This window comes from Eulemur rufifrons, chromosome 12 (assembly GCF_041146395.1).
Source record: "Eulemur rufifrons isolate Redbay chromosome 12, OSU_ERuf_1, whole genome shotgun sequence".
In the NCBI taxonomy this organism is placed as follows: domain Eukaryota; kingdom Metazoa; phylum Chordata; class Mammalia; order Primates; family Lemuridae; genus Eulemur; species Eulemur rufifrons.
In genome coordinates, this window is record NC_090994.1 from 10,912,688 (window position 1) to 10,927,275 (window position 14,588).

At 40.4% G+C, this 14,588-nt stretch overlaps 1 protein-coding gene across 3 annotated transcripts in view; it reads left to right on the forward strand.

The window, feature by feature from the left end:
• PSD3 (pleckstrin and Sec7 domain containing 3) overlaps nt 1-14,588 on the forward strand; it is a 435,489-nt gene that overhangs the window by 164,634 nt on the left and 256,267 nt on the right. For all 3 annotated transcript variants that reach the window (XM_069484900.1, XM_069484898.1, XM_069484899.1), the window contains exons 3-4: nt 3,008-4,097; nt 7,168-7,563. In XM_069484900.1, the coding sequence (XP_069341001.1) occupies nt 3,008-4,097; nt 7,168-7,563 (1,486 nt within the window). The remainder of the gene's footprint in view (nt 1-3,007; nt 4,098-7,167; nt 7,564-14,588) is intronic.

Sequence of the window (14,588 nt, forward strand, 5' to 3'; positions counted from 1 at the left end):
ATGGGGAAGTAATAGTCTTTTCAATAAATAGTGCTGGGACAACTGGCTATCTACATGCAAAAGAATAAAATCAGATCTCTACTTCACATCATACACAAAAATTAACTCAAAGTGGGCCAAAGATCTGAACGTAATAACTAATACTGTAAAACTCTTAAAAGAAAGCATAGACATAATCTTTGTGACCTTGACTTAGACAATGATTTGTTACATATGATACCAAAAGCACAAAAACCAAAGAAAAAATATTAAGTTGGATTTTATCAAAATTAAAAAGTTTTGTAACTTCAAAAGGCACATCAATTAAGTGAAAAGACAACCCATGGAATGGGAGGAAATATTTGCCAAGTTTATATCTGATAAAGAATTTCTGTCCAGAATATACAAAGGTCACTTATAACTCAATAAAAAAAGACAATTAACCCAGTTATGTAATGGGCAAAGGATCTGAATAGACATGTCCCTACAGAAAATACACAAATAGCCAATAAACACTACAGGATGCTCAACATCATTTGTCGTTAGGGAAATGCAAATCAAAACCACGGTGAGATACCACTTCTAGGATGTCTGTAACAAAAAAACATGAATGATAATAGAACCCTCAGACATTGCTGGTAGGAATGTAAAATGGTGCATGCAGTTGCTTCGGAAAACTGTTTAGTAGTTCTTTAAAACACTAAACATAGATTTACCATATGACCCAGAAATGCCAGTAGTCAAGAGAATTGAATATATATGTAGATGCTGAAACTTACATACAAATTCATTATTCATAGTAGCCAAAAAGTGGAAACAACCTAAATATCCCATCAACTGGTGAATGAATAAAGAAAATGTGGTTATCTCCATACAATGAAATGTTGTCGGGCAGTAAAAGGGCTGCAGTTCTGATATATGCTACAGCATGAATAAGCCCCGAAAACATTGTGCTAAGTGAAAGAAATCGAACCCTTAATGCCACATATTATATGCATTTGTATGAAATATCCAGAATATACAATTCTATAGAGACAGAAAGTAGATTGGTAATTACCAGAAGAAAAATGAGGAGTGGCTGTTAATGGATACAGAGTTTCTTTTTGGGGGTGATGAAAATGTTGTGGAATTAATTGATAGTTGTGATAGTTGCATAATTTTGTGAATATACTAAAAGCCATTGAATCTTAAAAGGTAGATTAAAAGTCCTACTGTATTCTTTACTGAAAAAATAAAAATGTCCATATGCCACCCTAGGTAAAGGGGTATTTGTTTTTTTGTTTGTTTGTTTGTTTGTTTTGCTGTCGTCTTTTTCAAAATCGGGGTTTGAAAAGTTGCTTTTTCTTCAAGTGTTAGCAAGCTGCATCCTTTCAGTTCTGTCTGGTGAAGGTGTTATAAACGCTGCTGTCACAGATAGTGCTTCCTAGATTCCATCAACACTTGGTTCAAATTTAATTTTAAAAATAAATTTCAAATTATTTTAAAAAATAGAATATGAAACAAGATACACTCTTAGATACATTACTGTTTATCACATTTTAACACACTGAGGGATACCATGTATTAACTGATGTTTCCAAGTTACCTCATTTCGAGCGTGCATTGGACTTGATTAATTAAGTCTTGCATCCCATTTCACCATAACTATTCAGACATATATCAAATATTTTACTAAATAGGAAGGTTGTAGCTTGGTGATGATTTATAAATACTAATAACAAATGTCCTCTTTCATAAGTAAAAATGGAGTACAACAAATTCTAGTGTACATGAGTGTTTTCTTGATACAAAGTAACCAAAACCAAGTTCAGGAGGAGATCGGATCCGGGGGCTGATAACACGGTAGCTGTTATCCATAAACCCCCAATTTAAATTTTTCGTTTATCAGCATGTCCCCATTTTGAGTTCTCACTGTTGTGAATTTGATTCATTATAGTAAATATATATGTTCTAAATATTGTTTTCTTTGCTTCGTATATTGAGGTTCTCTATAAGATACCACTGGAATTTTATGCAGTTGGTGATCTCACCAATATGTCAAATCTAAAAAAGTTGAACTCAGAGAAGCAGAGAGTAGAATGGGGGTTACCAGGGGTCGGGGGAGGTGGGTGGGGATTGGAGAGATATTGGTCAAAGGATACAAAATTTTAACTAGGAGAAGTAAATTCAGGAGATCTATTGTACCGTATGGTAACTATAGTTAGTAACAATGAATTGTATACTTAAAAATTGCTAAGAGTAGATTTTAAGTGTTTTCACCACAAAAAATATATGAGGTGATGGATATATTAATAAGCTTGATTTAGCCATTCTACAATGTATACATATATTAAAACAGCATGTTGTACACTACGTATATATATATAAAACTTTTATTTGTCAATTGAAAAATATATGAAATAAGAAAAAAAATTTATACAGTTGGGATCCTGTAAATCTTTCTCAACATATTTTCATATTCCGTTTTGACTTCATTCTCACTTTTCGGGGATGTTTTGAAAGCATTTTTTCCCCCACAGAAATTCAACAGTGAAGGGGAGTCTTCTAGCCAAAAAAATATTTACTGACTTTAAATAGATCATGACTTTTTTCTGAGGCTGTGTCTCAGAAATTGCACAGCATAAATAGCGTTGGCTAGATCATAAGGCTGTTTGGTGTTATGCCTAATGTAAATATTTTAGTTGCTGTTTTATGGGTGGTATTTGGAAGATATTCTTATTTAAATCTCTTTTTGCATATGAAGCACTGAGTTACTTAATCTTTATGTGTGGGACTTTATCAGAAGTAGGGTTAAATATGGTGTGTGTTATTAGATTGTCACCTAATGTGGTTTTGTGATATACTCATTTAGGTTAAAGAGCTGCAAAGTTATGAGAAGTATGAGTTATGTGGTGGTAGGAGGGAAGAGATAGTGAAAGAATCCAATTAATAATTATTGTTGAGTGCTTAATACATGTGAATATTTATTAACATATCCTGGACCCCATTGTTGCATACAAATCATGTGTCCACTCTGTTCTATTCATAGGTGATCATGGAGGAAGCACTTTACTCCCACCGAATGTCACAAATGAATTTCCAGAATATGGGACCATGGAGGAAGGCGGAGAAGGCCTAAGAACTTCTCTGGAGTTTGATGCAGAGCCTCTGCCATGCCGCCCCCAAGGGCAGCACGGGGTCCAGCTTCCTGGTGGCCGTCACCCTGGGCTCGACAGTGTTATTGAAGGACCAAAAGATGTTAGAGAGGCCCCCTCTCAAAGTCACCTCAAGGAACAAAGTTTACAACCCATTGACTCTTTGATTTCAGCTCTGAAAGCCACAGAGGCCAGAATAGCTTCAGGAACGTTACAGGCTACCAAGGTACTGGACAAAGATGGTGTTTCTAGCTTTTCAGTTCAGCAGGTGGGAAAAGAGCTGGACTCTGCCAGTTATAAAACACAGAGAGCCAACAAACGACTCCCTGCTGGCCAAGAGAAGTCACCAGATATACCTCTTTCAGCTGAAGTGACGACTGAGGAAGATTTCTATTTGAGCATCCAGAAGGATCTGACTGCACTGTTAACTGGAGACACTCAGGCAGAGCTTTCCCAGATAACTAAGGATGGGAGAGAAGGGGCTGTCTGTGTGCAGGAGCTGGGGGGCCCAGCAGCGACCCACAACTCTGCGGACAGTGTTGGTTTCTTGAAGGAGCAGAGATCTGCTCTTGGCAGAGTGCAACCAGAGAGATGTGATCGAGGCGGCTCCCTGGGACGCCCAGGCCGGATCAAACATGTGGAATTTCAAGGGGTGGAGATACTGTGGACAGGAGGAGATAAGAGAAAGACCCAGCATCCTGTAGAGTTTGAGACAGGACAGGTGGAAAGGACAGCCTGTCCTGAAAGCAAAGAGTTTCCCAAAGTGCCAAGCCATCTCATCTCATCTGCTGGTTTGTGTAATTCAACTAGTTTAACCGAGAGTGTTAGGGATGAAACCTGGAGAGCTCCTTCAGAGAGGCACGGCACTAGCTCGGGGACATTTTCCCCTGTGCACCTTGATGAGAGTGGAGAGGATGAGGTCTTCCTGAAGGAAAACAGACAGCATCTTGAGAAGAAACTGGAACCAGTGAGAAACAAGGAAAGGTGAGCTCTGAGCATAGCCCTGCTGTCTGTGATGCCTGGTACATATTTTAATAGAAAACCATTATCCTGTGCTCAATAGGAGAACTCAACTCACAATACACTGGGTCCTCGTTGTCGTAGAATGGAAGAGAAGTTATTGGAATCTAGGTCCCTCTAAGCTGAGATTCCTTCTATGTTACTAAGATATTAGAGTGATCCTGTTATAAAGTTGTCCATTAGGCATGGAGCAGGGAAGAAGAGTCTGTGACTACTGAACTACGCAAATCCATTTGTGACATTCTGTTATATTTAACAGGTTTCGAGTTTTTCAACATCATGGTAACCAGAAAACCCCACAGTTATCTTTAATAATATGAAAAGGGTTGGACCCTTTTGGCATACCCTTATATGGTCATTACGTCCTAACTGAGGCATATCTTCCGCGTGCAACACCAATGCCTGCAGTCTAGCCTAGAATGCAGCCTCCATACGTGTGTGAACACAGGTTCTGGGTTCGGGCCCCCTCAGTCTTCCATGTTTAGTAAGGACATCTCGGGAGGCCAGAAGTAGACTTTATAATTCAGTTGTTTCCATAGTACTCACATGGGAATTTCTTCTTCTTACAAGTAACATATGTTTTGATTTATGGCCCTAATAAGTAAACTTGACATCACATGGTATTTCGTGGTCTTTCCCTGCATTTCTGACATTCATACCAGCTTAGAGCCTGGATAAAGACATGACCCATCTTTCTTCATTCCCTGTGATCGAAGTCTGACCACGCAGTGCTCCTTTGGGCAGAGTCATTTGTTGTGTACTGTGCTTTGAATTCGTACCATCTTTTCTTCTGTCAGTCCTCACGATGCCACATTTTATAGTTTTTATGGGAAACCATCTGTGTCGAGGCTGAGGGCTTTGTTTTTTGGTTTTTGTTTGCTATAAGGAAATGCCTTTTCCTTTACAATTAACAAATCCACTAAGAGTGCTGCCTCTTTGGGAGACTATCAGGACGCTCCCCACTCCCCTGCCCTGACACGTCGCATCTGCAGACGTCCCTCAAAAGCAGCCTTGGTATGTGGCCTGTGTCTCAGTATTTATGTTTCCCCTGGAATATGCACTTTTACTATTGTTCAAATTATTAATTCATTCCTCCTTCCTTCCCTTCTTCCCTTCCTTTCTTTCCACAAGTATTTTTTGATTGTTTGCTATGTCCTTGACACTGTGAGATGTTGGGAATAAAGGGATGTTCAAAATAGATAAGGTCCGTGTCACTGTCCTCATGGAAGTCACTGCTGAAGAGAAACAGTAATCACATAAGCACATTGGTAAGTATGGGATCACAAACCATGCTGGGTTCCGCAAAGGAAAAGAACCTGAGAGCAACTAGAAAGAATAATTGAATCGAGGGGAGAGGCTACTTAATTTGTTTGATGGTTTGGTAAAGGCCTTTCTGTGGAAATAGAAATTGAGCTGGGACTTGAGGAATAGGAGTTAGCCAGGCAGAGAATGGGAGGGAGGAATGTTCCAGGCAGAGGGAACAGTGTGTTCAAAGGAGGCTGCTGGGTGCCTTGACTAAAGTGTAGCTTCCTAGAGTTGTGTGAGGCAAAGACCTTATATCAGGTTTGAAGAGTTGAAGCTTCACCATTGTGGTTGGTGCGTAGAGAGCAGGGGAGAGTGGGGTGAGTGAGTGTGGAGAGGTGGGAGAGGCAGGGAGTAGCATCATCCTAGGAGCGACTCTTCTATTCCAAGTGCAGTGGGAAGCCATTAGCAACATAGTATTTGGTACATGACGGACCTTCAATAATTTAAAAACAACAAAGACAGCTGCATTGTTGAATGTGAATTCTGGTAATACCCAACAACATGGGTTACTTAGGACATACTTAATAGGTAATTCCTATTTCTATTTTATTCGTGTTTATAAGAATCAGAGGCTCCGAGAAGTTAAGTTAAGTTGCCTCCAGTGACATGGCTAGTAATTGGCACAGGCAAAATTCACCTCCAGTTTTTCCTAACTCTTGACTTCTTGGTCTTACCACTGATCTATCGCCTAATTATTAAATTTTGCTTAATTGTCCTAATTTTTTTTTAAGAGAATTTAGAGACTGAGTCTCGTTCTGTTGCCCACGCTGGAGAAAAGTGGCACAGTCATAGCTCACTGCAGCCTTGAACTCCTGGCCTTAAACAATCCTCCCACCTCAGCCTGCTGAGTAGCTAGGACTACAGCCGTGTACCACCACACCCAGCTAATTTTTTAAATTTTTGTAGAGTTGAGGTCTTGCTATATTGTCCAGGCTGGTCTCAAACCCCTGGGCTCAAGCAACCCTCCTTCCTTGGCCTCCCAAAATGCTGGGATTACAGTTGTGAGCCACCATTCCCAACCCTCATGTTCATTTTTAATATTTGAAGAACATGCTGCATATTAATTTTTCATATTTGTGTGCCAAAATTCATGCTCCACCTCTATATATTAACTCATAAGTTGTTTCTGGTTTCTTATGGGGTTGGTTAGCCTTGCAATAAACATATCTGTTGGCTTTTTTTAGGTCATTCATTGGCTGTGTAATCTTGGACTTGAAATCTGTCTGCAGTACTGCCTGCTTGTCAGCAGAGGGCAGCCCTTGGATTCTGATGTAGTCATCTTCTTGAAGGCATTTGGTCTTGTTTAAATCAGAAAGTATTAATAGACTGGTGAAAGTTTAGTGTATTTTTCCTGCAAAATTTACTGAATCAAGTTTATACGATATATTTATCTGCTTCTGTTGTAATCTGAATTTGCACAATATAGTCAACTAAAAGGAGAATTTAATATTTTATTCAAATATGCATTGGATTAGATGTATTCACACACTAGGAAACTAGTTGGAAACTTTATTAAATTATTTATAGTGTAGTAGCCACACGTATGCTAAGAATTTTTTCAACCTAGGTATGTTTCATATTTTCTTTCCAAAATATGTCAAGATAGAAGCTCAGTGAATATAAAAGTTAGATTTACAGAATGTTGTCCTTTTTGTATGGTTAAAGGAGAAAATACAAAAGGAATAGATTAACCTAATATTGAAATTCTGCACTGTTATTTACTTTCCAGGATCGTTGAGCAAGAGGAGCACCTTAGGGGAGAAGATGAAGACACCCTTGGGCCCGGATACACGGAGGACTCCACTGATGTGTACAGCTCCCAGTTTGAAACCATTCTGGACAACACTTCTTTGTACTACAGTGCAGAGTCATTGGAGACATTGTACTCAGAGCCTGATAGCTACTTTAGCTTCGAAATGCCCCTCACTCCAATGATTCAGCAGCGCATTAAAGAAGGCGGTCAGTTCTTGGAGAGGCCATTGGGGGGAGGACAGCAGGATGTCCTGAGTGTCTCAGCAGATGGCGGAATAGTGATGGGATATTCCAGCGGGGCCACCAACGGGCTGAACGATCCCAGCGACTCCATCTACACGAGAGGCACCCCGGAGATTGCTTTCTGGGGAAGGTACTAGTCCCATAGTCATTACTTTCATGGTGGTAGTTTTTGTGGCATTCTCTGGGAAATCTGAATATGGAATATATTTTAAAAGCATTTGGCCAGTTTCTGTAGATATAGCACATGATGCGAGTAAAAAGTAATTTGGGTTTTAGGGGCAGACAGGATACACCTTCGTTTACCAGTTGGCAAGCCGTGGTCATTTTATTCTGTGGGATTTCGTGGATTACCATATGTAAATTGCAGACTGAGAAAATATTTGTGGCCAACGTTAGGTATTAGCGCTGATGATTCAGCTTTGATGGCAGTGACGTGGTGCTCTGGAAAGAACACAGAGATCGTGGCTTTAGTCTGGCACTGATGTTGGTTGATGACTTGGAGCAAGTTGTTTGATTAGCCCAGAGATTACTTAATTGTAAATCAAGGGTGTTGGATTAGGTGGTCAGCAAAGTCTTTTCCAGCCCTTTGCTCTGAGGGGTCCTGTTCTCTCTGGCCATCCTCTTGTTCTTGAAGTGGTAGGAGAAGCATCTGGTTATACGGATGCTTGAGAGAGCTGATTCCTTGGTCAAGGCCATAAGTATTCATTTTCTCTCTCAATGTTATGATTTTAGTCTAGGAGATCAAATGACAAATTATGTGGGTTACATGCACCACACCTGTCATTTGGGGATTTCGTGTCTATTTATGAATTATCCAGCATTTCATTTCTTCTTTCTTGTCATCCTCAGGGCATCTGCCTGTCTTTTAGCATCTCCATTGGTTGGCAGAGAATGCTAAACTTTGTAATGATTTTGCAGATTTAGTTTTGATGTATAGGGTGTCCCAAAAGTCACTTTGTTTTAAATAAAGGTACAATTATCTATAATTTCCCATTTTTCCCTATGTATGGCAACTTTTGGGACACCCTGTATTTTTCTGGGTGAATGTGGAGGTAGGGATGGGGGAAAGGTTACGTGGTGATAGACCATTTTAAAGCTGTCATGAAATAACATCAGTGCTTTTGTTAAAAGTCAGTATTTGTATTACAGGTTTGCAATGAACCTCTGTTTCTGAGCAGTCTGCCCTGTGTTAAGCATTTTGTGTAATGAGTTTATAGGTTTATAGCTCATTGGATGAGCAAATTCAAGACAGGCACAATGTAACATTGTAGCTGTGCATTTCCATGTGAAATGGATTGTGGATATTGGTTGTCTTACTGGGTCACAGGGAGATAATGAAAAGAACAAGGTGTCAGAAGCACAAGACTGTTGGTCTGAATTACTTATTCAAGCCACTTCTTCTCCTCTGAAACCTGCTTTATTTGTGAAATGGGGTTAATGGTAATCCACTGTGTGGTGTGGCCGTGAAATCTAAAGGATTACTATAGATTAAAACACCTAGCACAGTGCCTGGTACAAAGCATGAGCTTGAGTAAATGTGTGAATCTGAATTGGTTGGCTGATAAGTCCACATTTAGACATCCTGTATCTCTGAGAGGGAGGGTGTCTCTGAGATCGGAGTGTCTCTGAGAGGAGAGTGTCCCTGGGAGCGGGTATAGCTCAGTGGAGGGCACCACTTCAGTCCTCCTGCTTCACCATCTCTGAAGACTGTAAATCATGGTAAAATGCTATAGGACAGATAGGCAGATAATATCATTGAAATTGCAACTCAACTTTCTGGGGGTGAGTGGAAGTTGTTTATATTATAGACCAAACATAGGTTGGGGAGCTGAGTGTTTTGGCCTGAGGCTTTACTGCAGAAGCCACGGGGTGGGTATGTAAATGTCAAGACAAGAACATCAGTGGTGGAATCAGCTGAAAGCTTTATTACTTGTGCACTTAGGACAGGAACTAGCCATCATTTGGGCCTGCATGGATGTCAGTCATGAATCTGGACAGAGATAAATAGTTAAGAGAGAGTATTGGAGTAGGTTGTAATATTTTAGCATCTCAGATTTAGACAGTGGTATCCTTCAGGCCATCTCGAGATAAGGTTTCACCTGTGTCACCTGCATTGTCACACCACGAGATCTTGCCTAGTGGTAAAAACCAAATTCTGGTACTGAATGAGAGCGTCTTGGAGATGAGCCAGGCTGCCCCACCCCAGCTCTGGTGCTCCCCCTGCATGATGCCTGCCTGGTGCTCATCCCACCCTTCCCTGAGCACTGCCAGTGACTTGGACAGACCAGTTTGATGGGACCCCCTATTGTGCGTTTTTTGAGTTGGCATAAGATAACAAGTGGTTATAGGTGGAGAAAGTTTTATTTTGTGAAATATTGTCTATTCAGGGTTTAAAAAATAGGGCAGTTTTAATGGTCCTAAGAAATTTTAAAGGAACTGGAAGACTTTCATGTTTTTCTTTACCTTCTTCTGCCTTCTTTGGTGCTTTGGAGAAGTTGCAACCATAGAGGAATTGTGTCAGCATTGGATTATTAATAGTATTGTGGGAGAATGATGACATTTTACTGCTTGAAGGGGACCTCAGATAACTTTATTTTATAATAAAGAATCTGTATTCCAGTTTGGTGGGGTGAATCACCCAAAGCCACGTGACTTTCTAGTGACACTAGGATTCAAGTTGTCTGCCTCCTAGGCCAGATTCATTCACTATTCTGGGCTGCCTGGCCTCTTAAACTATTATTCTTTCTTTTGATCTAATTTCTCTTATGCCATGTATCTGTAGAGCCAGGAGTCTGAGTTGGTTTGTTTCCAAGAAACCAAGTTCTAAATGTAAAGCTGGTCGTTGTTATTGATGGTGGTGGTATATGTGTTCAATTTGAGGGAAAATTTGCCAAGTCAATAATAAACATGTTTCCCATAAATTTTTAAAGCAATCAATGAGCAGCCTTTTAAAATTTCTTCTGCATTAAAACATCCCTCTGCAGAGGTAAGGAAGCAGACACAGAGGTATTGAGCCTGTCCCTCAGCCAAGCGCCGAGGGCCAAAGTGTTAGAGTTCAAGGAAAAAAAAAAATTCTCCGATTTTATTAAGAAATATGATATTTATAAAAGAAAAATGATAAACAAAACAAGCACACATTCCTAGCATTCCATCTGTGATCACTGGCCTCTCCTGTTTGCTTGGTAGTGGGCCGGGGGTCTCACCATATTGGATACAGTGAGCTCTGAGGAAGGCATGAGAGAAAGGGGTCAGGACTAGTGAGCTCTCCCCTAATAATGCTTCTTTGATATTCAGTAGACAGGAACCAAGGAAATTAAGTATTGATTTTCATGTATAAAATGTTGTCAGCTTGCAGAAAATATTATAAGATCACTTTAGTGAGTCTCTAAACATAATTTTATATCATATGTAGTTCCTAGTTGTATTTATTTAGTATACACATGGTACTTAATTCTCATAATAAGCTAGGAGAAAAAAAGGAACTATTAATGTTCTAATTTTCCAGGTAAGGAAACTGAGGCACAGAGAGGTTAATAACTTGCTTAAGGTCACACAGGTGGTAAGTGACACACCCAGCACCTGAATTATGCTGAGTTGGACCCTGAAATTATCTGTATGAGTGATAATGATTTCAATAGACTAGGACCAAATGTCTTAAACAAAACAAAAATGTATTAGTTTTGGTATTGCCTAGGTATGTTTTTAAATCCTATTCTATTTCATTATGTATCTTTGTTTTGCCCTTAAAGATTATTTCAGTGGCGGTATTTGACAGTGATTTCTTTTGAACACAGGATGACAGTCTCTGTTGCATTGCTTCTTTAAAGAAACGTGGACGTGGTCAGGAAAGGTGATTAGGCTATTGTGACATTCTAGCAAATCTCAGTCCCTCTCTCAGGAGCACCTTCCTGTCTTGGACTTTGCCATGCTTTGGTGGCCAGAGGGACAGTGTTTTTCCCTGTTACTATCTCCTCTCGAGTCAGAGAAGAAAATTTTGCAAATCTGTAATATTCTAGTATCAGGCTGGGAAAGACATTTTTTGAGTACTTGTCTATTTGTCTTTAAAAGTATTATATACCTTTGTGATATCAAGTAAATCACTCTTTATAAGGTAAAAAAGACACTTAAAATCCTGGAATAATTCTAGACAGGAATAGTTAAGTTCTCCCAGGTGCTCTGACTAGGGAGCCACAAGTCAGCCAGGAAATAGCTCAGCCTGCAAACGTAACACAATATTTTAATGCAGGGGCAAGGAGTAGGATCCCCTCCCTATGTGGTCCAGCTACACAGCACTCGGGCTGACAGGGGGTCAGCGGTGCTGTGTGAAGTCCAGTCACATGGTTCCAAAATTAGAAAGGATAATTAGAGACTTACAGTTATACATGTTCCAATGGGTTCCTTTGTGTCTGGGTGCTTCTCCCTCGCTGGTCTACCAGCCGATGACCACAGCTCCAATCAGTAAGTTCTTAAGGCGCAAATATGCTGTCACTGTGACCGTTAACAGAGCTGCATATTGTCCATTTCCATTGAGCTTGGTTTGGACAGGAGGAGAAGAGAGAGAGCAAAGACAGGGATGTCGCAGGAACTTCTCTTTTGATTCTCTGAAATATATGAAACTGCTTTTGAAAATAAGCTTTTTGGTGGAATAGATCTATTTTATATCTCCGCTTCCTAGTTATTCTTTCAGATGTTGCTTGGGATACTGAGGAGTACGGCAGGAGGGGTGGATTCCATCTGTGTGCAGCTCATGTGCCTGAGGAGAGTGCTACAGTCTGTCTTCAGCCCACTCTGAATTTGATATTTGTGGTTGTCTGCCTTCCTCTTGTGTTTTGTTTTTTTTTTTTTTGTTCCTCCCCTTCTCAAATGGAACGCTGGTGTTTTGAGACTAACCTCTGTCTTCCTCAGTTTTTCTCTTTCCTTAGTGTCTTTCTGCTTTAGGAAGGAGTCCCATGAAATAAGAGGAATACAGAAATTTGTTGAAGTGCTGTTTCAACAATTTTTCTGACATCACAATTTAAACCTGAAGTCATTTTAATATAGTGTATAAATATTAACAGAAGAAATTAAAATAATGTGATGGATGGGGACAGAGAAAAATATTTTTGATCTTGTGAAATTGTCTTTAGAGGCCCATGAAGCCGCCAGCTTTTCTTCTGTCATTAGCTGCAGGAAGCCCTGCTGCCTCAGGTTCATTAGTGGGTTGCTGTTGCTTTAGTGACCTCTTTAATCCTTTTGCATTTTAAAATCTGTCCCATAGAGAAAGAGGTTCTCAGTTTTTTCTCTTTCTGACTTCCTTAAAATAGTTGTGATGGTGAATTGGGTTTTTTTTTTCCTACCACAAAGGAACTTCTGCTCAGCGATGAGGGGTGGGGCTCTGCTTGGTTTCAGAGCCAGTCATACCTGGTTTTGACTTCTAGGTGTGTAATCGTGAGTAAATACATAAAATCTGGGAACCTTTCCAAGTGTAACATGGAATTAATAAATACCTATCTTGTAAGGGAAGGAGAGGAGCAAATGAGATCAATGAAATGAAACAAAAATCAAGGGTCCTGACAATGTCTGTACATAGCAGGAGATCGTGAAATGAAAGTCAATACCGACAACAGTAGTAACCTGAAGAAAGGTTGTCAAGCCACTTGGCCGTGTGCTGAAGCCCCATAGCAGCCTCTGAGCTGCCAGCACCCGGTCTTTCCAGCCCTAAGCCTCCTGAGACACTCATTACAAGACTTCCTTAGACATCACTTTCTTTTTATAAGGTGCAATGCACCGTGGTAGGGTGGAATTAATATGGAGATTTGAGATGAAAGACAACAGGTGAAGTCATCCTCTTTCCTGGCAGCTTGATCTCAGGCAGGTGGTTTCATTTGTGGACCTCTCTTCATTCCTCATTGCTAAAATGGAAATAACCTTACCAACCAGTTTGCCCCTTTGTTGTAAGAGTTTGCTAAGTTCTAGTTTGTGAATACTTATTTTTAAGCTATCATGGGTTTTGCAAATAGTCTGAGCAGTCGTCTAAGGAATAGTTAAGAAAATAGATAAGAAAAAGCCTGGTTAAAAAAAAAAAAAAGAAAGATGCAAGGATTTTGGGAATGTTTGATTGTAGGACATGTGGGGCCACGTCAAAGTGACTGTGAGATCTGAAGTGGGGATAGCTTACCGAGACAGGAAACAGCCACCTGAGTTGGAGAGAGAAGCAGGGTTGGCAGAAGAGCAGCTGTGGGGTCAGTTTTAAAGAGGTTGGATTTGGGGACAGTGAGGATCATTCATGCAGGGCTGGTGGGAATGTGCCATTGAAGGTTGCTGGAGAGACTTTGGAGTCGCTCTGTCAGGGGTGAGCCTTGCAGCTGTGGGAGTGAGAAAGCTCTTGGGGACAAGGAGCTGGCTCAAGATGGGCTTGTGAGGTGCTCACGCGCAGAGGAGCACTTTGGTGCTTCTCTGTGTCCTTCTAGTTCCATCTTTGTGAAAAATGTGCCCTGTAAGGTCAGTTTCCTGGCAGCTCTTCTGTGCTTGCCTGCCCTCTCCGGCAGTGGGTTGATCGTCAGGGAGCCCAGCGTGGAAGCCAAGTGCTCTGGTGACTGGTCGTTCTTTCAGTGCTCTTCAGATGGCCCTGGCTCTGCTGCTCTTGTGCTCTCCCTGTCTCTTCGGTGCCTCTTATAAAAAGTGGTGATGGCTTCAGGAAATGGTCCTGGATTTGAAATAGCTGTTCCCAGACATACTAATTCTGTGGTTTAAACCTTCAAACAAACAAACATTCATCGCCTACGTATTGGTGGATATGGGTGTGAAGCACACATTGGGGTGCCGGCTACTTGGATGATCTTTGATCACACATGACTTCAAGTGATAAAGGATATTGGAGGCATAAATGAATGTAAGGAGAATCACAGCTCTAAATAAAACTGGAATGATGGTTCATATTTTAATTTAATACTTCAATTTAATTCTAATTGATATAGTAATCTTTTTATTCATATTTCAGTGCAAACTTTTAAACGAAACAAAAACATTCATCTCAGCAGAGGTCACTTAACATCATTGCAACACTGGGTATTATCCATTGAGTCTTGGTTTGGGGAGGAAAAAAGACATAGACCTTTCCCAAATAAATAGTTCTCTGAAGGTATTTTATGTAGGAGTGTAAATGTACTTGAATCC